Here is a 23,738-nt window from a genome sequence, read left to right as displayed (position 1 = left end):
GCAACAGTGATTGTAGGGCAACCAAACCCCTCTCGTGCTCTTTTTGGTAACTGGGCTCACCTTTAGTTCCCGTGGCATCAGATCAAGGTTTAATTATGCCTGCAGAGAGACGTGATTCACGCAGTTCCATTTTGATAGGTGTGATTGGAGGCCCATGAGCCCTTAACTCTTGCTCCCATATGGCTGCATTTACTCCCGATGACATTAGATACACGTTTTTACTGCCCTTTTCCTCAGACTACTGGAGAGGTCTTGCAGATATGCCTCCAGGTGGAATTGAAATATCTCTGAGCCTCTCAGATCAAATGGAGCTGCTAGTCTTCAAAAGCTTACAATCAGCCCAGCGCATTTTGATTTATTGGACATGGGAATATTTTCAGTCAGCCCAGACCCGAAGGAAAAACCGGTCTTGGAATCTTGGATCAAAAGAAGCTACTTGACATATAACAGTTTTGATTAGCCAAGACTAGAAGGATTGACCAGAATTAAAGTTTTAGAAATAGTGAAATTTAATTTGGTCTTTCATACCCAGGCCAAAACACATTCCTGGAATGTTTCTGACATTTGAAAAAAATTGTTTGCATGGCTTGAAGCTTACTGAGCATTTACCCTGGACCAAGGAGACCTTAAATGACATTCGAGTTTTAAAAGGGTTCAATGGGGCGGTGACCGTACTCTTATTTGTGTCGATTTATTGTTCCTTTTAAGTTCCAATTGATTATTCATTTTAATTTGTTGTAATCTTTACTCATTCGGTCGTATAAATATCTGTTTGTTTTAAGTTTAAGTGATTTTATGACTTTGTTTCTTCTCGTTCTTGGTCTTTATATCATACTCGTACTTTACTTTTCGTCGACACTTTTTTTTTAACTTATTACTATACAAAAAGGACTCAAAAAACTTTCAAGGGATTTGAATGATTTTACTGAAGTGATACTGTAGTTTACTTCAAAAATTGTATATAATTCCTCTGTGACTAAATTGTGGGAACAGGTAGATTTATTTATCAAGATTTCGAGTTTCCCCTCCCTCAAAATTCCTTATTAGAACTACGAAATTAGTCAAATAAGGTTTGCTGTTAGGAAATAAAATTGGGAATTGCAAATGAGGAGTTGCTGTTAGGAAATAAAATTGATGTTTGTTCTACTTCTTCTGTGCTAAATAGTTTTGTTTTCTAGAATATGCTAAATAATACAGACGAAGTGCCTCAAGTTTTTGGCCATTTGTGGGTCAAAGAGCCTCAAAAACAAGTATGGAGGAAAGCATTTTTCTTGCTACAGAAGAATAAACTCCTTTTTTCGTACAAAGTTCAAACAGTTGCCAGGTTCTATAGAAGGAAAAGCAAGGAAACACTGATAAAGGTTGGTTGATTTCACACTCTGATCCTATCTACAAGGGTTTGACTTTTTTTGGCCAACCCTCTAGGGCAGTGGTTCTCAAACTTATTTAGACACTGGTACCTCTTCTCAGTTACCGGTACTAAGTAAACTATAGCTAAAATAGAAATAAATTGCCAGTCCTAGAGTTAAAAGGTGTTTTTTTGGCCGCCGCGTACCCTCTAAGAATTTTTGCGCACCTCCAAGGCACCTCCAGTTTGAGAACCACTGCTCTAGGGCCATATGAAAAGGAGGTTGTCCCCAAATTGGCTAGGAAGAGGTCGTTAGAAACGATTTAAGGGGAATTAGGACCTCTTGGGAAGGTGTAAAGAGGAAAGCTTTGAATAGACAGGGATGGAGGAGGAGCGGGTGTAGCTGTGTTGGCCTCAGCGTTTTGGTGATGTAGCGAGTTGTTAGTAGTAGTAGTAATAATTTCATAATTCGCCATGTCTTTTCTTTTTTTGGTTGACTCTAGTCTATTTCTCGAATGCTATCACGTATCACCGATGAAATTAGTGTCTCTTCTTATATTATTCTCCCAATTTCTTCGCCATCACGTTAACAATCGCGGAATTTTTCGAAAATTGTTTTACAGCTTCTGGATAGGGTCAACTATGGAATCTGTACCCTTTTCTCATTTTGTTTGAAGTTACCATCCCATAGCCCTCACTGCTCTGGTAATAAAATTGATATTCTTGAAAAGAAATTTCAAACAGAAAGTTTATAAAATTTAGAGATTTCATATGAAAGCGATTAAATGAATTGTAAAGGGCTTTGAGGAACTAATGTTATGTAGAATGTTTTTTTTTTTTGCTACAAAGAGGAGAATTTACTTTTAAGATCTAATTATTTTACGTAAATCATCTATTTTAAATTATTTTAAGTAAAGTACAGCGAAATTTTATAATAAAGAGTGTACTTATTTAATACAAAGCATTTTGCACATAAAGCAAGTAATATAAGATATTCAAAGACTATTATAGGAGGAATTCCTTGTGAAATTAACTTAAAACAAAGGAACAAACATAATTTTGCACAAAAAGGAAGTTATATAAGATATTCAAGGAATATTATAGGAGGAATTTCTTATGAAATTAGCTTTAAAAAAAGAATGAACATAATTTATTGAGATAGAGATAGCCAAATTCACTAGTGTAATTTCAGCGTCCTTGGATACATTTCCATTGTTTGATCTTTGAGCTTAACCGATTTAACTTCTGAATGACTCCCTTTTTATTACTAGCTTTGAACTTCAGCCAATGTTTCCAAAAAAAATAAACCTTAAATTTAACTCCAGAAGCCCACAAACACGTAATTTTGACACATATAATTTCCTTATGATAGCGCTGTAGATATGAAAAACAAAGGGTTCAGGTAGTGGGATGGGGCCCCGTCCCACTGCTCTTATATAAGGGTTGATAATCTATTGCCTATTTGGGCTTTTTTTTTCTTCCACGAATGAGAGCTGAGGGGTAACATCCATAGAACATAAACTAATCAAGAATGATTTCTCACCCAATTCTCGTTTTAGGAATATATAACTTCAAACTCTGTTTGTAAAAGATTACAATTAGCCTTAATAAGGGGGCAACAACCTCAACTTTTATTGGCAGTAATATCTGTTTTTTTTCTTTTTTATTTATTTATATGTGGCTGTTTCTGTTCGTTTCCGGTTTTAGTATTGCTCTTTGTGTTTTTTTTGAAAAACGATTCTAAGTGGTATTTAGAAATTTGCTATCTGTTCTCTTTTCATTGACATACTTTAATTGCGTGTGAATTATATTCTGTTTGTTAAAAAAACTAAAATACTGGGTTTTCAAGTCACGATAATCATAGGCAATGCTGAGCGATGTGGGCACAATGTATTTTTTTTTATTTTTTTTAAATTTATTTTGTAGGTCTGGATTCTTCGTATAGAAAGAGTTGTCGTAGAAAATTCGAAAGGGGCTCATCCGCTAGGAAAATGAAAGTGTCCTAGCGGACCCCCCCCCAATCATTTCCCCAAACATATCCAATCAAAATTTTGAGATAACATTTTTTTCAGCGTAGTTGAAAGGTCCAGTAATTATGTCTTTTAGGATGACAACCTTCCCCCCACTGCCCTCAGGACATGGGTTTTAAGTTATGCCCCGAATGTATAAAAGGTTTTTATGGAAAGGGTGGTAGTGTAAACTCCAGAAAGGGTTAATTGGATTGGAAATCAGAAGTTCTAGTACCCTTTTTCAGAGTCAAAATGATTGGAGGGCAACTAGCCCCTCACCCCCCCCCCCCTCACGTCCTATTTTCCCCAAATACATTCGATGGAAATTGTGAGAAAGCCATTTGTTCAAAAACAGTCCAAAGACCACATAACACGGCCTTTGGGGCCGACACAACCCTTCCCCCCAGAGTCTGGAGGCAAGGATTGTAAGCTATGCCCAAGGGGCATATAAAGTTTTTATGGAAGGGGTGGTTGTGTGACCTTTAAAGGAGGCTCATTTAATTAAAAATTCAAAGTTCTAGTTCACTTTTAAGAGTCGAAAGTAATGGAGGGCAACTAGCCCCCCTCCCTGATACCCTTTTCCCCCAAACGTATCCGATCAAAAGTAGGAGATAGCCATTTTGTTCACAATAGTCCAAAGAGCTTATAACAATGCCTTCAGAGTAGACACAACCCTCCAAAGCCTAGTGGCAATGGTTGTAAGTTATGCCCGGGGGCATATAAGAATTTTATGGAACAAGCGGTTGTATAAACTTCGGATCGGATGGGACTCATGTGATTATAAGTCGAAAGTTCTATTGCCCTTTTTAAGAGCCAAAAGTGAATGGAGGGTATCCAGCCCCTCCCCAACGAACCTCTCATTCCCTAATACACATCCGATCAAAATTTTTAAGGGAACAACTTTGTTCAGTATTGTTGAAAGGTCCAGTAATTATGTCTTTGGGAACCTCAGCCTTCCCACAGTCCTCAGGGCAAGGGCTGTAAGTTAAGCAATTCGTTCATTGTTTTCGTATAGTATGTGTTATTGAGAAAGGTGTGCATTTTTGAACATTACTTTCCAAAAAGACTAAGGGCATTCAGGTGAGTCTTTCAGAGAATGTTGAGAGGAGTGTTGAACGATGTCAAAACAGGTTATGTGTGTGGAGTTTTAAAAGGGTGTAACTCAGGAATGAATGGGTATATTAATTTGGAGCTTTCAGGAAATGATAAGGAAGATGATCAAAAAGGCAATTTTTGCATGCTACCACTACAACTACCACCACCACTACTGCTACCACTACTACTACTGCTACCACACTACTCCATCTATAATATTAAGGGGAAATTGGAACTAAATCAAAAGACGGTATGTGCATGTACATTTTTTAAAGAGCGTATCTCAAGAATTGATTTGGGTATTAAGTTGTGACTTTCAGGGAATGTTAAAAGGGGAATATCATCTGACCAAAAGGCAATATGTGCACGCTACTACTAATACTACTATCACTGCTACATTTGCTACTACTACTAGTACTTCAACCACTACTTCTCTTGCAACTACTAGTGAAGGCAATACGTTAATAGTTCTGCTGCTATTAGTACTACCGCCATTGCTAGTAATACTACTACTTGTATACCAATACTACTACTGTGACTACAATTACAACTATGCCTAGGGGTATGAAGGTGACACTTAAGGATTTTTGTTTGGGCGGGGGTGAACTTAATCACAACATTACATCTGTATGTAGGTTGTCCTAAGGTCGTAACAACAATATCTGAGGAACAGTTTGGTGTCTGAAGTTGAAACTAACAGAGCTTGTTTTGGGGGATGTTCAACTAACCAAAAGAAAATATTTGCATCCTAATGCTACTGGTTTTACTCATGCTACTTACTACTACTGCTACTGTTATTACTACTACTACTGCCACTAAAGCTAAGGCTACTACAATTAATTCTATTGCTATTAGTATTATTGCTGCTACTAAAATTAAGGGTATTAAGGTAAAAAATTTGGGATACGTTGAAACTGTATGGAACTAAACCGAAACACACAACGCCCGCAAGGATTGTTACGCGGGCGCATCAGAAATACTTTGGGGAAGTTTGATTTTAATAAGGTGAAGTTTTTAGCATGTACTTAGAGGGGTTTCGTAGAAACTAAAGATACTATACATATACTGCTGCTAATGGTGCTTCAACTATTGCTACTACGCAAGCTATGGGTGGTAAAGTAAAGCTTTTAAGGCATATTTTGGCAGATGTTGAACTAAATCAAAAAGCTCTAGTGCCCTGTTTAAGAGTCAAAAGAGTCAAAATTTTGAGACAGCCGTTGTTCTCGGCATAGTAGAATGGTCCAGTGCCTCTGTCTCTACGGATATGGGGTATGTCACCCCCCCCCCCACAATTATGCAATTTGCCCATAATGCATTAAAATTAAATGTTTTAAAACTAAACCAAAGGAACTGTGTGTATGGTTGCCAATAAGATACCTCAGCAATATATCGAGAACAACTAGGGGGTGTTTAGTTGAAACTTTCGGGGTTACTACAACTACTACTTCTGCTCTTACAATTTAAATAAATTAAAAGATTCTAAGTGTATCCAGGTTGTCAAAGAGCATAGATAGAATTTCTATTGGGAGTGATATTATGTTTTTTTCTGCTCACTTTGAAAAGGTGTAAAATTAAATTAACCAATACTATTTGTGTCAGGATCAAACCTCAATGAAAAAGTTTCTCCAACATACAAATAACAAGCCAAACTGGATTCTTATAGAAAAAACCAAAAAGCTATAAAATATTTTTTTTTTCCCTGAAAAGACTATGTCAATAGAAAACGAACAGAAATTAATTTAAATAACTTTACCCACAAAACAAGTTTTTCAAAGGAAAGTAAAGAGCTCCACTAAGCCAAAATTGAGCAAAAATAAAGTCAAATAATCTTCCAAGCGTAAAACTACCACAAATCACCAAACTACGGATTCTTATAGAAACAAAAAACCCGTAAGGATAGGAAATCTAACTTTTTTTTGTCGAAAATCAGCTTAAAAGTGAGTAAGATTTCTCTTTTTTTTTTTTTACAGAAGTGAATTTTGACAGTTAGTGGTTTAATTGTAATATTTTTTATTGTGTTATAATCTTTTACAACTATATTTTGATTAATTATATTATAATATTTTATTAAATTTTAGAATTATATATCTATGTATTCTTCAGACCTGAAAATAATTTGCACTTTACTTAAAAAAAAAAACAACAAAAAAAACGGGTATTGTCAGTTTAATATAAATATTCTGATATCTATTCCTTATAGTCTTAATACTTCTTTATTTGTTGAAGTCAAAAAAGCGAAAACATTTAAAATGTATTTTGTTTTCAGTAAAGTGCGAATTACTTTCTGGTCTTGAGGAGGTGTGGGGATTGTCAGCCCTAATCATGGTAATTGTTGCTATTTTGAGTTTGAATAGGTTATTTACTGTTATTTCTGTTCGTTTTGGGTTCAATTCATCTATTTATGGGGATTTTTGGTAGTTTTACGCTTGGAAAATAATTTGAATTTATTTCTCTCATTTTTGGCTTAACGAGGCCATGGGCATTGGCAGGGGGCAGGGGGAGGGGGGGGGTCATGACCCCCCTCTGGAAATTTGGGACCGTATAGTAATTATAAGGAAACCGAAAGGAAAAAAAGCAGAATACGGAAACAACGTGGAAGAATTGTTTGTTATCCCATTTTTGGGTGCCTGCCAATAGATTTTGACCCGTAATAAGAAAAAATATAAGTTCTAATTTGGGACTGAGGGACCCCTACCAAGTTTTCCACAAAAAAAATTTCTATATGATTTGGTTGGAGCAAAAAAAAAAAAAAAAAAAAAAACTTCATAGTGATGAATGGTAAGTAAATAACGATACTTTTCAATAACGAAAGTATAAGAGCCTAACTATTGATATCATTCAGTCAAAGAATCAGCTTTTTATGGTGATCTTAAATATGTATTTGCTTATTAGTAATTAGTATAGTTATTAGAACACAAGAAAGTTTGCATAATTGTAAAAACACAAGGAAAACAACTTAATAAGGGACGATTTCGGTAAAAATATGCCGTCAACTTTTAATTGCACTGCAAGAGTGCCCATGAGCTGATGTATGAAGCCACTATAATCAGAAATGTTTCCCCTAGACGGAATGCTATATTTATGTATTTTCCCCCTGAACGGATATGTTTTTTTGTGTTTTATTATCAACTTTTTTTCCATGAGTGATTGTTTTTATTTAGTTTTCACTTTGAAAAAATTTAATTTTTTACAGTTATGAAGTTTAAAGGTGTCAAATATACTGGCTTTTGGCATTCAAAATTAAATTAAAGATATTGAATTAAATATTCTTATTTGATTTTCTTAATCTTAATTTTGATGTTTTACTTTGAACAAACTTTACGTGGGAGGATTTTTTCTTGGGAGAAGGGACATTTCTATGAAGGGGGCGCCGGATTTCCCAGCATTATTTAAAAAACGATCAGAAATTAAATAAAAAGACTAGTTTTTTCAACTGAAAGTAAGGAGTAATATTAAAACTTAAAACGAACAGAAATTATTACGTATATGAGGGGGTTCGTCCCCTGGTCAATACCTCGCTCTTTACGCTATTTTTTTTTTTGTACTTTCAAAAGAGAAATCTAGTCTAATTAAACAGGCTTTGTGATTCAGGGATTTGTGATTCGAACAAAACTTGAACTTTAGCGTAATATTTGAACCCATAATGCACAAGTAACAAAACTCCTTCCCCCTAAAGAAATAAAAAAAATAAAACTCAAATAAAATTTTCAAATTTAGAAAGCCTTCTTTTCCACGGGGGGGGGGCACAGTATTTGGACAGTTTGAAGTCAGAAAACAATTCTTTCTAGGTATACAGCCACTAAAAAATTACATAACAATAGCGAGGTATTTGTAAATTTTGTTAAAAAAAAAAAAAAAAAAAAAAAAAAAAAAAAAAAAAAAAAAAAAAGTATAGGCCTAAAGTAAATGCAATGTTTTGTTTAAGTGTTTTTTTCCGAGTATTTTTTTTCAATGGCCGTTTTTCTAAGTATTAAATACTATTATTAGGTTTATGTTATTGACAAGGATTCTTATTTACTTACCATTCATTACTATGAAGTTTTTTTTTTTTTTTTTTTTTTTTTTTTGTTTGCTCCAACCAAATCATATAGAAAATTTGTTTGTGGAAAACTTGTTAGGGGTCACTCAGTCACAAATTAGAACTTATATTTTTCCTTATTATGGGTCAAAACCTATTGGCAGGCAGCCAATAATGGGACAACAAACATTTTTCCATGGTTTTTCCCTATTCTGCTTTTTTTTTCCTTTGGTTTCCTTATAATTACTATATAGTCCCAAATTTCCAGGTGGGGGCCATGCTCCCCCCCCAGCCGATGCCCATGGCCTCGTTAAGCCAAAAATGAGTAGAAATAAATTCAAATAATTTTCCAAGCGCAAAACTACCATAAATCACCATAAATAGATGAATTGAACCCACAACGAACAGAAATAACAATAAATAACCTACTCAAAATAGCAACAATTAGCATGAGTAGGGCTGACAACCGCCACACCTCCTCAAGACTAGAAAGTAATTTGCATTTTACTGAAAACATTATACATTTTAAATGTTTTCACTTTTTTGACTCTAACAAATAAAGAAGTTTTAAGACTATTAGGAATAGATATCAGAATATGTATACCAAACTGACAATACAGAGTTTTTTATTTTTTTAAGTATAGTGCATATAAATTTCTGGTCTAAAGAAGATATGGGTGTTGTCAGCCATACTCCTTTTACTTTTTGCACGTTTTGAGTTTGACTAGGATATCTATTGCAATTTCTGTTAGTTTTGGGTTTCATTTATTTGTTAATGGGGATTTGTGCTAGTTTTGCACTTGGAAGATAAGAAAAACAAACTCGTAGAATTTGACAACGCTTTCGCCTGTAAAAACTTAAACAATTTAGAATGTGTTGGGTCCCAAGGCCAGCTATCTTCTCAAATGATTAGCAAGATCTTCTCAGACTTTTTGGTACCATATGTTTTAGCTTAATTTTGATGATTGTTTGCCTAATTTTTTTTTCTTCTTCATTTTTTTTTTAAGTTGGCACCTGCTACTGCTAAAAACTGCAGAAGTTTATATGGAAGTTTTTCAACACAAATGGATTTTTGTTTTTTTTTCTAAGTTTTTAAGACATTTCTGGTGTGTGAATTCCTCTTTTTCCTTTTCCTTATCACTTTTCAACGAAGCTACTAAAGTTACTGACAAGAACTTCTTCAAATAAAAGTGGAGCTAACCCCTCTCAAGCCCTTTAAAAGGCCTAATTGTCATTTTTGCTTTACCGAAAACGGTTTTGTTTGTCGAAACAACAGCAACAACAACAACAAAAGAAAATCACGAAACTAATCAAGATTAGAAAAATAAAGAATACCTCTTAGAATAATTATATTCGTGACTTCAATTTAATTTACTTATTTTAATAAACACTGCGAAAACTTTTCCTTTTGGCTCTATTTTATTCCATATTATGTATTGAAAACTTGTGGTTGAATAAAACTTTCAAAATTAATTTTGTCGATTTTTTTAACCAATCTTTGTATCGTTCGTTGAAGCAACTTTTTGAATTGTCGGAACAATAAATGATTAAACAGTGTATTTTCTATGCAATTGAAAGGGTTGTGTTTAAAAGGAAGAAAGTATGGATAGAAATTTATTACATATCAGACTAATGAAACTAGATTGATTGTTTAAATTATGATGATGTTTATTCCACGGTTCGCGATAAAAATGCATGGTCCCCCTAGCCCAACAACGATCCTTGTAAATGTGTGCCCCTAAACTAAATCTGCTCTTGTACATTATGGTTCACTTGGCACAGATTATAAATTTAATTTGTTTGAATATATTAATCTTACAGCTTTGATTTTCAATCTGTTTACAAGAAAGAGTTGGTCAGTCCTTTCTCGCGCCCATTTAAATTTTTTGTCTTGTTTTCGAAATTCGTTTATTTTGTCTATTTTTTAAAATGTAATTTAATGGTCTAGGAAAGTTTTATAATGTAGTTTTTTTTCAAAAATTTTAATATCCAATCACATTTTTCTAGAGCCCATGGTTTTGGCTCACTGGTTTTTAAAAGTATTTTTTCTTGTTTGAAACACAAAATTTTCAGATAGAAAAATTTCTAGCTCAGTTCACTCGAAGACTGCGAGGGATTGAGAAAACCTGAAAACAATTTTTTGAAGCTAGAAAGCAAATTGAATTATAAAATATTCCCTAAACAGGAAATTTTTTTCTATCTTTTTTGAATCCAAAACAAATAACCTGAAATTTACCAAAAGTTACCTCAATTACACCGAGGAACGCTACAATTTTTTGTTCGCCCGACAACTATAATTGGTGGTTCTAATAGAATTTTCTATTGTGAATTCGGTAGACCTATTAAAATTTAAAAACTCCACAATTCAGTTGAAAAAAGTTTTTAAAACCATTTCGCAAAAACTATAAGGGTCCGAACAAAAATAAATTTGGTTATAATTTTGAATTTAGTTCACCATACTAAAATAATAAATCCCTTGACAATTTAGATAATGTTTGACATATCTAAAATTCTGAAATTTTGCCAAAAATCAAGCTTTAAAGAGCTGGTACGCTGTCAGAATAGGAATTCTGACAGCATATTCAAATTTACCGTATAAAGGAAGCTTTCCTCAGCCCAAACCCGTGTTTCCTAATATCGACCGTAATTGTTTACCTATTTTCTGGTTTTTGGACAGATTCCGTTCCCATTTGGACCTCATGTCTTACTTATTTATCAATGTTAATTTCCATCCTATTGATGCTTTCAGTTTCGAAAGGACGACAACTCAAGCGAGTAATTTCTTGTAAGGAAAGCATTTACAAGAGAGCGAAAAACACAAAAATAATGCTAAGAAAGCTTATAATAGTTCATCTCGCAATGTGAAGTCTGGGCGGGGGCCATAATCGTGTTGTATATTTTCACAACTTCAACGTTTGAGGGAGGTGGTAAAAACGTACATACGCCATGAATTTTTTATTTCAAAATATACATTAAAATAAAACAAAAAGAGATACTTATGTCTTATAGCCACCACACTCAAGGAGTGAAGTTAGGTTAATCTTAATGAAATATACCAAAGCATGGTGAAAATAAAATACTTTAGGAACCAACTTAGGGAAACTATAATAGAGAATTATGGAAATCAGGCCCCCAGAACACAATATATAAAATGGTTTCCAAATACCAGCTTATATTTAAATGGTAACCAAAATACCAACTAAAATATTTAAGTAAAATATACCTACATTGTAGTGTATATACACTCTCTCCTGTTAAGCCGATTATCACCGAGTACATACCGAAATACAGAAAGAAACCCGTTACAGAACGAGGAAAGGAATGCAGTCACAATTGTTTTAACTTGTAGCATTACGATGAATGTAGCCAAGATGAGAATAATACGAGAATTATTTTAACTGGATTCTATGAAAGTGGTAAAAAGGATTCAATTTGCGAAAATCTATTCCATCTGCATAACTCTGCTCTGAATGATCTTAATTGGTGATTGAATAATAGGGGTGAAACAGAGCTCGATAATATTTTTAATTGGATTCTATGAAGGTGGTAAAAAGGGTTAAACTACTTACCAGTTAAGGTAAGTCTGAGAGGGTGGTGGGTCTTATGCAATGTAACATAAATGTAAGAATGACATCATATGTATCAGTCTATGGAAACAATTACTGCTGTCAAGGTGATGATGGGACTTGACTTAGCTTTACTTACCAGTTAAGATAAGTCTGAAGGGGTGCTAACTCTTACGTAATTTAATATAAATTTGGAATAACATCATTGCTATCAATCTACGGAAACGATTACTGGGATCATGGGACTTGACTTAGCTTTATTTACCAGTTAAGGTAAGTCTGATAAGACATAATTGGTATCAATCTATGGAAACGGTTAGCAATGAGAAGAAGATCTTGCGACTTAACCTGGCTATACTCCTTGCCTGTGTTCTGTATAATATTCTTTAACTATGGAGTATGCTAAAAAGTTGAAAGTAATAGAGTCATCGGTGTCAAAATGACCTTGTGACTTGACCTAGCTGTACATTTGGAGTGTTCTGTATAATACACAAGTACCATTTGAGCAGTGTTGTCAAAACAAAATATGCTTTAACATTGTAGTATACCAAAAAGTTGATACTAATAAAGATGTTGATGCCAAGAAAAGAATTTTAATAAAGAAATTCAGAACAATCCTTTGATATCCTTAGAAATCAACTAGTGAGATGATTATGGGTTTGAACCACCAAGGACCGCAACCACCAATGACCCTAACCAGCAAGGACATCAACCTCCAAGGGTCCCCTATCCCCAACCTCCACGGGGGGGGGGACCTTGAATTGATATTGAAACTGATAGTGTGATTTAGCTCCTATCTGCAAAAATGTGGAATTTGATATGATTCTAGAAAGTCAAGAGAGGGGGTATTTTAAAAAATAAAAGTCAGAATCCTAATTTCAAATCACAGCATCAGTTTCAATGTATCAGAGAACCTTACTGTAGAGATTTCAAGCTCCTATCTACAAAAATGTGGAATTTGGTATAATTCTAGAAAGTCGAGAAAGGGGACATTTTTGGGCATCAAAAGTCATAGAATCTGAATGAAAATCACATCATCAGTTTCAATGTATCAGAGAACCTTGCTGTAGAGATTTCAATATCCTAATTGCAAAAATGTTGAATTTGCTATAATTCTAGAAAGTCGAGAGGGGGTATTTTTTTGGGCATCTAATGCAATAGAATCTTAATGAAAATCTAAGCATTAGTTTCAATTTATCAGCGAAACTGTAGAGGTGTCAAGCTCCTAATTGCAAAAATGTTGAATTTGCTATAATTCTAGAAAGTCGAGAGAGGGGGCATTTTTGGGTGCATCAAAAGTCATAGAATCTGAATGAAAATCACATCATCAGTGCCAGTGTATCAGAGAACCTTACTGTAGAGGTTTCAAGCTCCCCTCTGCAAAAATGTGGAATTTGGTATAATTCTAGAAAGTCGAGAGAGGGCATTTTTGGACATACTTACAATTTTTTCATAATTTCTTGAATGAAATTTCCATATTTTGTATCCAAGAGGTGAATTCAAGAATGTGTTTGTTACTTACTTACAATTTTTTCATAATTTCTTGAATGAATCGAAATATTCTAAAGAATAAAGACGGGTTAAGCTTAAAGATATTTATTGCTTAAGCATATTAAAATAGATTTTTTTGAAAAACACATATTTACATAAAAATAATACTTAAAGTTCACATTTAAACATCCACAAACGAGGATCCCACAATAAAGAATAGTTTTACCGTTTCTTATGCACTTATCGCCATCAGGTATGTCCCTAGGTAACCACTGCGCGAAGAACCTAACCTCGTCTTCATGACGGTGATAAGGCCCTTCGAATTTATGACTCTTAAATTCTTCTAAATTGAAAAGTGGAATCCTAGGGTCACAGTTTCGAATTAAAACTGTATCTGTAGGTACGTTACCCTTTACTTATAGTGCTTCAACCCCCAAAAAAGCTGCATTTTCACCGACTTCTTCCTGAACATTTCTCAGTACTTGACCACTTTTATTATGTGGTGTATTCACTCTATTGTAGAATCCGAGTCTGTTTATACGGCGTAATTTACTACTCCACAAGCTTTTATCATACTCAAACATATTATAGTTCACTATCCAGTGATAACAGTCAATTTCTTCGAGTTCCATAGACAATAATAAAAATGCGTATTCAAATATAACTCCACAAGATGATTTTTTCAAACCAATAAATTCTGTGTCATATAGTCCTATCATCATGGAAGCTATTAGTGTAATATTTAAGAAGAAAAGTACTTCATCAAACTTTTATACCTTTGCTCAAGGTTAGAAAGACTTATGGCAAGGGGGAGGAGTCCTAAAACCATCTGAATCCATTGTGGGGAGGAGTCATAAAACCCGTAGAATTCATTGTGGGGAGGAGTCATAAAATGTATCTATTGCATGCAAATGGAGTGTGGAAATTGTTACGTAACTTAACTTGTAAAATATTATGTTTGTTAATATGATCATAAAAAATTGAGTGTTTTGAATTTGTTCCATGAAATGATTCAACATTTTTTAACGACTTTGGTAAAAGTTCTTTTAACCTATCTTATTTTCTAATATATCCTCTATGAGCCTGCTAGTAGTAGTATCTATATTTCTGAAAATTCCTTTTCTTATATCTCCAACTTTTTAATAGATATTCTAAGCGTTTGAGGTGCTAGCGTACCATAAAAGTAATGGAAATATAATGACGTAATGTATAATCTATTTTTAATGAAGTAATTACATGTAGAATAGTAATATAAAATACGTTTCATACATTATTATACATTATTAACATCGTTGAACAACTTTGGACATTTTGAATCTGTTCCATCAAATAATTCATCATGTTCTCTTTTAATACTATATTTACTCTCTTGTGTTAGTTATCGTAATCGGTAGAATAAACAGTGCTCAATTTTGAATCGTACACTATTCTTAATAGGGTGTCATTTATAGATTCAATATGCATTTCATTTTTGGTATTATTAGGTTCATTGACTACATGATACATAGTACTAATAACGTTCACTGGCCCTTTATTTTCCATCAATTCATCTTTATATTCATTAGTGATAATATCTACCAATGACATTTTTATTTTGATTTAGATTTCATTGTCTATTACAACATTATTTTTTACATAGCTGACAGTTTTGGCATATAGATAAGATATGTCTTGTGATATTGGTGCAGCAGTATGCCTTTTTACACACATACATTCCCAATAGTTTTACCACTAGAGCTTGTTTCGCAGTTCAAATATATTTCCTTTTCAGCATTCATTGCTACGACAACTCTATTATGTGTTTCTTGGAATAATTCATTTTCATTTTTTTTTAATGTGATGCAAGTGTTTATCCTTCCAATGTAAGAAAATTACTGATTTAATACGCATAATAAACTAGGTAGTCTCGATAAGTACCCATAGAGTACCACTGGGAAAGCCGAGTCAAGTCTAAGAGCAAGCATAGAGTACGATTGCTATAGCCGTAAGCATATTTCATGTCATGTTTTCATAATTTCTTGAATGAAATGTCTGTATTGAGTATCCAAGAGGCAAATTCAAGAAAGAGTTTGTTACGACTATATTGAAAATCAAATATTATTAATAGAACCAGATGTATTTTTAAGGTGGATATGCCTGTTTCTGAAAACTGAAAACTCTCTCTGGCTGTGTGTGTGTCTGGACGGGTGTTTGCTTGCCTATGGAGATTTTTGAGAAAAAAAAATTCTGGTCATCTCTCTCAGACTTTGGTAAAAGTTCTTTTAACCTGTCTTATTTTCTAATATATCCTCTATGAGCCTGCTAGTAGTAGTATATATATTTCTGTAAATGCCATTTCTTACATCTCCAACTTTTTAATAAATATTCTAAACGTTTAACGTTCTCGCATACCCTGAAAATAATAATCGCGTGATAAAGTAATATACTACATATATATAGTGAAATAATGACATGTACAATAGAAATATAGAAATGTTTCATACGTTATTCTAGATTACTAACATCATTGAACATCTTTGGACATTTTGAATCTGTTTCAAAACATAATTCCTCATGTTCTCTCTTGATACTATAGTTACTCTCTCCTCTTCGTTCGTAACCAGTCGTATAATCGTTAGCACATTTTGAGTCATGTACTATTTCTACTGGGGTGTCATCTACTAGTTTAATATGCGTTTTATCTTTGGTATTATTAGGTTGATCGACTACAAGATCAATAGTAGAAATAACGTTCACTGGCACTTTATTTACCATCGATTCATTTTTATATTCATTAGTGATAATATCTACCAATGACATTTTTATTTTGCTTTCGATTTCATCGTCTATTACCACATTATTTTTACATAGCTGACAGTTTTGGCATATAGATAAGATATGATTTATGATATTGGTGGAACAGTGCCTTTCTTTTTCTCCTTGCTTTCATTTGAATGCTGATACCAGAACGGTGGTGATAGGGTCTATCAACAGGAAACATGTTACCCGCAGTATGAGCAAGAAGTTGCCCCTCTTCATCAACTATTTAGTTCAGGCTAGGATTCTCTTTGAACACGATCATCTCCGGGAATGATACTCTCGCATATCCACCACGAATGATGTTGAATGGTTTCGGTACTCCAAAGAAATCTAATCTCTCACTGTCATTACAATACACACATACATTCCCAATAGTGTTACCACGAGACCTTGTATCGTAGTTCAAATATAGATCTTTGTCAGAATTCATTGCTACGACTACTCTATTATGTGTATACACTTTCTTGGAATAATTCATTTTCACTGTTTTAACATATGATGCAAGTGTTTATCCTTTCAATGTAAGAAAATTACTGGTTTAATATGCATAACAAACTAAGTAGTCTCGATAAGTACCCATAGAATACCACTGGGAAAGCCGCGTCATGTCTAAGAACAAGCATAGACTACGATTGGTACAACCACAAGCATATTTCATGTCATCTTGAGGTTAAAAAAAAGTTGAATAATTTTCTGTCCAAAAAAATTCAGTCCAAAAAAAGTGCTACTACGAAAAAAAAGTTGGAAAAAAATTATCATTTGAAAAAAAAATAAAAAAAAAGTTAAAAAAACAAAAACTTCAAAAAAAAGTTTAAAAAAATGGGGGGATGGGCCCGTAAAGTTGGATGGAGGGTCCTCCCCCTCGGAGGTTGGGGATAGGGGACTCTTGGAGGCTGAGGTCCTTGCTGGTTAGGGTCATTGGTGGTTGCGGTCCTTGATGGTTCAAACCCATAATCATGTCACTAGTTGATTTCTAAGGATTGTTCTGAATTTCTTTATTAAATGCATTTTTTTGGCATCTACATCTTTATTAGTATCAACTTTTTAGTATACTACAATGTTACAGTTCATTACCACGAACTGTTCGATTACCCATCACAATGTAAACAGTATTGCCAAAAGTATTGTATTCATAAAACTTTACAGTTTCATGAAATGTTATCAAACAAATAGAAAAGGTTTTTCAATTAAAGTAAGGAGCAAGTTTCAGATCTGTTCCTTACTTTCAGTTGGAAAGCTCTTTTTTATTTAATTTCTTATTGTTTTCCAAATCATACCAAGGCCTAACCAATATATAATTTGAGGTACCGGTCCCTTAAATCCCTGGTCAATTGCTTTTGAAAATTGCTGAAAATAAGTTCCTAGCAGTATTTGCCATCCCAAAGAAATTTCATGGCGGGGCTGATGATGACCTGCCTTGCCTTTTTCACCTCTGTGTTGGTAGATATGGTAATGTAACATATTAGCTGTATAGAGAAACATTTTAATTAATTCCTTCCCCCCCTCCTCTTTTAACATTTATCTGAAGCCTCATGTTTGTCCATTAAAATGTATTTTTGTAGGAATATACCCTACTCCCACCTAAAAAATTACTGACACCCTCATTATAGCTGATACGCAGTTACAGATCACCAATCAATCAATCAATCAATCAATCAATTTATTAATACTAAAAAAAACAATACAATTACAAACTTAAAATTTAAACACGCCCAAGAAGCTAAGCTTGTACAGGGCCAACAAAATAAATAAAACACTATTATAAAGCACTAGAAAAAAAAAAAAAAAAAAATTAGATAAGAGACATTTATGAAAATAGGAGAAATAATAGGAGAAAATAGGAGAATTATTTGAAATATATTGAATGAAAAAAAAAAAAAAAAAAAAAAAGAAAAAAATTTGGATATAATGAAAAAAATTAATAAAAAAGGGGGAAAATACTATACTGGAAATACCCAGCGAGAAAGTGCCTTTGCAGAAAGAGATAGAGGGACATCAGGAGGGATGGAGGGATGTGCTAAATAAAGGTAACTTTTACCCACAATACGATCCAGCGGAGCTATTCCAGTATCATTATAAAGATCAGAGGAAGGGTAAAAACGAGGAAGAAGAAAAGTAGCCTTCACTGCCCTATTTTGGGCTCTTTGAAGTGAGCAGAGAAGAGATTTATTAGTACAACCCCAGACAGAACAGCAATAAGAAAGGTAAGGAAATATAAACGCATAATAAAGAGAAAGCATAACATCTGGGGGAAAAAATAAGTTAACCCTGTATAACATTGAAGATTGGCGGAGGACAAAGGAACGGGTATGAGTTATATGGGGTTTAGAAGAAAGAAAACGGTCAAGATACACACCAAGGAATTTCACTATAGTAGCTTGCGGTATAATATCAGTCCCATAAGTCAGGATGGTTGGTTCCCCTGCGTCTCTCATACGATAAGGGGTTCTAAAGTGTACAATGGCACTTTTTTGGCTGTTGAGAGTCATACCATTTGACCAGCACCAATCTTTTACTTTATCAAGAAGACCTTGAGCTAGGGAAATGGCAGATGGCAGGTCCACTGCAGCAATGAAGAAGTTACTGTCATCAGCAAAAAGTATAGGGTGCACAAGGGGATGAAGACCATCAACAAGATCATTAATATAAATTAAAAACAAAAGTGGTCCAAGCACAGAGCCCTGTGGGACACCTTTCACAATAGGCAAGGAAGAGGAAGAAGTACCATTAACCGAAACATACTGAGATCTCCCTGAGAGGTAAGACCTAAACCATTCAAGAGGGACTCCATGCACTCCAAATGAAGATAATTTAGACAAAAGAACAGAGTGAACGACCATATCAAATGCCTTTGAAAAGTCAAGAAATCGACCCAAAACACACAAGCCCTTGTCAAGATTAACACGCACAAACTCTGTTGCATCTGAAAGTGCATGCAAGGTAGAGAAACTGGGACGAAAGCCATACTGATGGTTAGTTATGAGAGAATTACCTGCAGTCGTATTAGTACTAAATACAAATGAAGAGAGTCTACAATACACTACTTTTTCAACAACCTTAGAAATTACAGGAAGGAGTATATTTTCATTACAAATAAAACTAATCAACTTGGCTGAATCCAGTACTGCCACCGTGTAGCATTACTTCTTTTGCAACTGGGAAGCCTAAAATATAGTTATTGATACTTTTAAATCAATTAGCTTCTCAGGATTTTAAATTGATTGCAAATCCGTCCTCTTCGGGGTAAAGTCGTAGTTTAGTGCCCTAAACTGTCACCCAACCACCACTGCTATTTTGACGTCTCCCCCCCCCCTGGAAAATCTCCTGACGGCGCCCGTGCAGATCCTTCTATTTTATTTTTTAGTTTTTTCCCCTTTATTACTCAAGTTCGTTATGTTTCTGTTTCGGAACATTGAAGACTCGTAATTGGATAAATAGAATACATTTTCGTTGCTCACTTCCGTTTTCCTTATGTCCTGAAATCTCGTTGTGTAATTATTTTTTGTCTTTTGTAAACCATATCTATTGGTTTCACAACATCGACGAATGATTTATTTTGCTTTTAGACCGACAGTTCCGACGTAGGAGACTTGGAAGAATTTGCTGATATGACGCAATGTGACCTGTATACGACGACAAATGCCAAGAATCATTTCAAAGCGCCGACTGAATATGGAGTCGTTTTAAGAACCACTGGCTTTGGCCCTGTAGAATCACGGATGAGATGTCTTGCTTGCGACTCTGAAAGGGTGAGACTCTGCTGGCTTACCGCTATGAGAGTATCAAAGGTAAGCTGTACATTTGACTTGTATAAATATGGCCCGGTAGGTTGCGAAAGGATAACTGTTTTATAAACTCCAAGCCCAGTTTGGAAACTCATATTTTGCAATTAAAAGAAATTGCCGTTAAACTAATTAAAATACACCTATATACTCCCAAGAGTAAAAAGAAAACTATGGAAAATTCGATCAAATCCTAAGTAAAATGTTTTCGGTAATGAAATATACGGGGAAATGGTAAATTAAATATCTGCACATGGCTAAATTCTGTCAATCAAAATTGACATCACCAGGACCGTGGAGAGCTGGGGGGGGGGGGTAAAAGACAAATGTCCAAAGACTTGAAAAACAAAAAAAGTAATGTTTACTGACAGTACAGATATTTATTTATTAAAACAAAGCTGCAATAAGCAAAACACTTGGTACAAAAACAAAGAAAAAAAAAGAAAGATAAATAGTAAGAACCAGTCTAGTAAATAATGGTAAACAAAAAGGCAGACACACATATGAACATATCCTTTATACAGAATGAAACTCAGTGATGTACTCTTAAACAATTCAATACTAACAGCATCAGTAACAGCTCAAGGCAGCAAGTTCCAATTTTTATACTCTCGATTAACAAAAGAATGTAGACCGATATTTTTATTCCTACAGGCAGGGTAAATTTTAAACTTATTCTGTAAGGTGGAAGAACAACGACTAAACTGAGAAGAAGAAGCGGTTAGGATCTGTATGTATGTCTTTTATTATTGAGAACGTATTGGTATGGTCAGTTCTGCTCCGACGAAATTAATGTGAAGGCAACTATAGCGTTTAATTGTTGTTGGCTGCTATCGGTTAGCCTCTACACAATTGTTGAAAATGATAAGTCGTTGGAAGAACAACACCCTTGACATAAGTCTGAACATAATTGTTCAGAATTTGAACACAATTCCAGGACAATCAATAAATTCCATATCAATATAAAAAGTCTAATTGAAGAAGTTTTTGTTCAACAACCTTGACCATCCACCGAGACAGGACCAATCCGAAGAGCTAAAACAAAAGTCATGGAAAAAAAAATAGTCTGAGGTAATGATTATATTTAATGAATTTCTATTCAAGAACACTTTGAGGACGTATGACAACGAGTGTACACAACGAAATGTACTTCGCAAACGAAGATGAAGCACAACAAAGTCTGGGTTAGAAGACATTCGACAAAGAGTGTCACAACAAATCACAAATGAAAATGATGCACAACGGAATCTGCAGTTAGACGACAAGCGCCAGCGAGAGTCACAAATCTACAAGCCTGCTGTGTAGCAGTGCCTGGCTCTTGTACATAAAAGGTTTAAGTTCACAATTTAGAATTTCCCAGGAGTTCATTTTCATGTGTCCAAATATTCATTTAATTAAAAGAACACTTTTGAAAGCAAGTTAATTTTTAGTCAAGGAGAAAAAACTACTATGGGAAAAACTTCACTGTGTATTTTAAGGCATTTGGGCGTAGGTTCAGGCATATACATTGGAATATGTAAGGGTGGGGAATATTTTCAAGCTGCAGGGGCAAATAAAAAGAAAGAACATGCACAAAATATGAGAAAGGCTGGAAATGATGGTGAAAGTTTTAAAAATCTTGACGGAATAGTTGATATAAAATGAGACTTATAAAATAAATCTCAGAACTAGAAAAGAAAGCCATTAGCTGTATATCTTAATCTACTGTCCTAAGCGTTAATTTGCCGACAAATAAACTCTAAAGTTCTGTCAAGTTAATGGTGTCGAAGGTATGCAGTTTTTTGTCTAGTCACATTAGTGAAAAGTCTGTGGACGTCAATCAAGTACATGTTTTTGCGGGAAACACCCGTCTGAAAAGTTTAGTCGCAAAAATCGATCAGACTAATTGCAAAGTTGACGGACACCTCGGCGCAAATTGTCCTCTGGGAAATTGCTTTTGTCTTACAATAATTCATTAAATAAATTTTGGCAAGGTCGAATGAACCTCGTGACCATAGCTGTGACGCTGGAAATATTGTAAATTAAGAGGGGTCGCAGGTTATGACGACGAAAGGCCCTATATGGAAAAGTAGTTTGATTTCAGATAAGATATCTGCATCATGTTACAAACCACTGGAAGATTCTTTGAGTACCCTCCTCCTCCCCCCCCCGAGGGTGCTCAAGAGGAGATTTTGTGCTCCCCTCTTGAGTGTGTTATTGAATCCATACATTCTTTTCTATTCAAAATCGTTTATCATTATCAGTTTATTTGTACTCATATTATTGTTTTAAATGAACAAAAATAAAGTGTTTTTTTTTTAATGAAATGAAAATATAAAAACGAGTAAAACTTTTGGAAGGGCACTTTAGTCTAAGACATAATTTTCTTTTTTATTTATTGCGCATAGCCTGCTGTTTTGCCATAAAGTGTCATATGTTTAACGTTGGGAATCAGATAACTTTTCTAAAGGTTCCATCAGGCAAGTCTGTAGGTGGGGGGGGGGGAAGAGACCTTTGTCCTCTCTGAAATTTTGATACTCTTCAATTTTCCTGCATTTTCTATATATTTGTCACAATTCTTTAGGGTTTTCACCCCTCCCCCAATGAATTCCTGTTACAGTAAATTTCGCGAATTGGTTTGACTAGAAGTAAAAAGTCTAAAAGGAATTTCGTCATGTAAGTTCTGTGAAAAAAAAGGGGGAGATATACTTACATCTAGTGTGTAGACACGGGTATCAAACATTATATGCATACTTACATTGTATAATAATTAGAAAATCTGTAATTTAATTACCTTGGTTGAATTGCAAATATATTTTTGCAAGCTTTTACAAGTGGGAGTTGCTGCAAAACACATTCACTTGACATCCAAGTGTTTGCAGGTGTTCCCTCCAGGTTTGCAAGCTCCTTTCCCTCCACCTTTAGTAAGAATTCTTATCCAACAAAATCTAAATAAAGTGTTTGGGCTTGGTCTGACTTGTCTATAAATACGAGCCTTTTTATATCGTCTGTCGACCTCGAACTAGGATGTGTCATTGTGCAATTCTCTGAATTCGCTTTCTTCTATAGTTCATATAGGCGTTTCTTACCAACGGGGAAATTTATGGCATTGTAATGTTTGTCTTACGTGCTGAATCCGAAAAAAAACGAAAAAAAAAAGTTTGACAATTTTCTGTCTTGACATCGTTTGTGTAAAACAGGTCAACTTTAATTAACGTAGGTATGTAATTACTCTGTTTACAAGCTTGTGATTTCCAAAATTTGGCTTTTTGTATTTCTCTTTGTGTGAAAGACATATATGTATCACATAAAGTCGTGCATTATCTCTACTGTTTGAATTCCACACCAATCAGTGTTTCGTCACTTACATTGATTAATTAAAAAAAAACTGTCCGAAAAAGACTTTTTTAAAATAAAAGTAATGGCAACTTTAAACTTAATTTCAGCATATGGAAATACCTGTTAAAATACAAAAACAAATGACTAGAAATAATTACTGAAGAATAACTAATACAAAAAATGAACGTACAGGAAATAAGCAAACCTATCAAAAAACACACAACGAGCAATAATACAAATCAATAAACATATCTTAAAGCGAGTAATGCTTAGATTTAATATGAAAATCAAGCGTAAAACGAAAAAAAATGG

The 23,738-nt window shown here is 34.2% G+C and overlaps 1 protein-coding gene across 1 annotated transcript in view; it reads left to right on the top strand.

Annotated features, from left to right (window-relative positions):
- The window catches only part of pico (ras-associated and pleckstrin homology domains-containing protein pico), a 196,825-nt gene that overhangs the window by 136,965 nt on the left and 36,122 nt on the right, over positions 1–23,738 (top strand). Inside the window, exons 6-7 of the mRNA XM_089096227.1 lie at positions 1,179–1,361; positions 19,893–20,114. Of these exons, the coding sequence (XP_088952353.1) occupies positions 1,179–1,361; positions 19,893–20,114 (405 nt within the window). The remainder of the gene's footprint in view (positions 1–1,178; positions 1,362–19,892; positions 20,115–23,738) is intronic.

This window comes from Artemia sp. Qi Xiang Cuo, chromosome 10, assembly GCF_049724085.1.
Source record: "Artemia sp. Qi Xiang Cuo chromosome 10, ASM4972408v1, whole genome shotgun sequence".
In the NCBI taxonomy this organism is placed as follows: domain Eukaryota; kingdom Metazoa; phylum Arthropoda; class Branchiopoda; order Anostraca; family Artemiidae; genus Artemia; species Artemia sp. Qi Xiang Cuo.
Note: the sequence above shows the minus strand (reverse complement) of the source record. Positions and strands in the feature narration are given on the sequence as shown.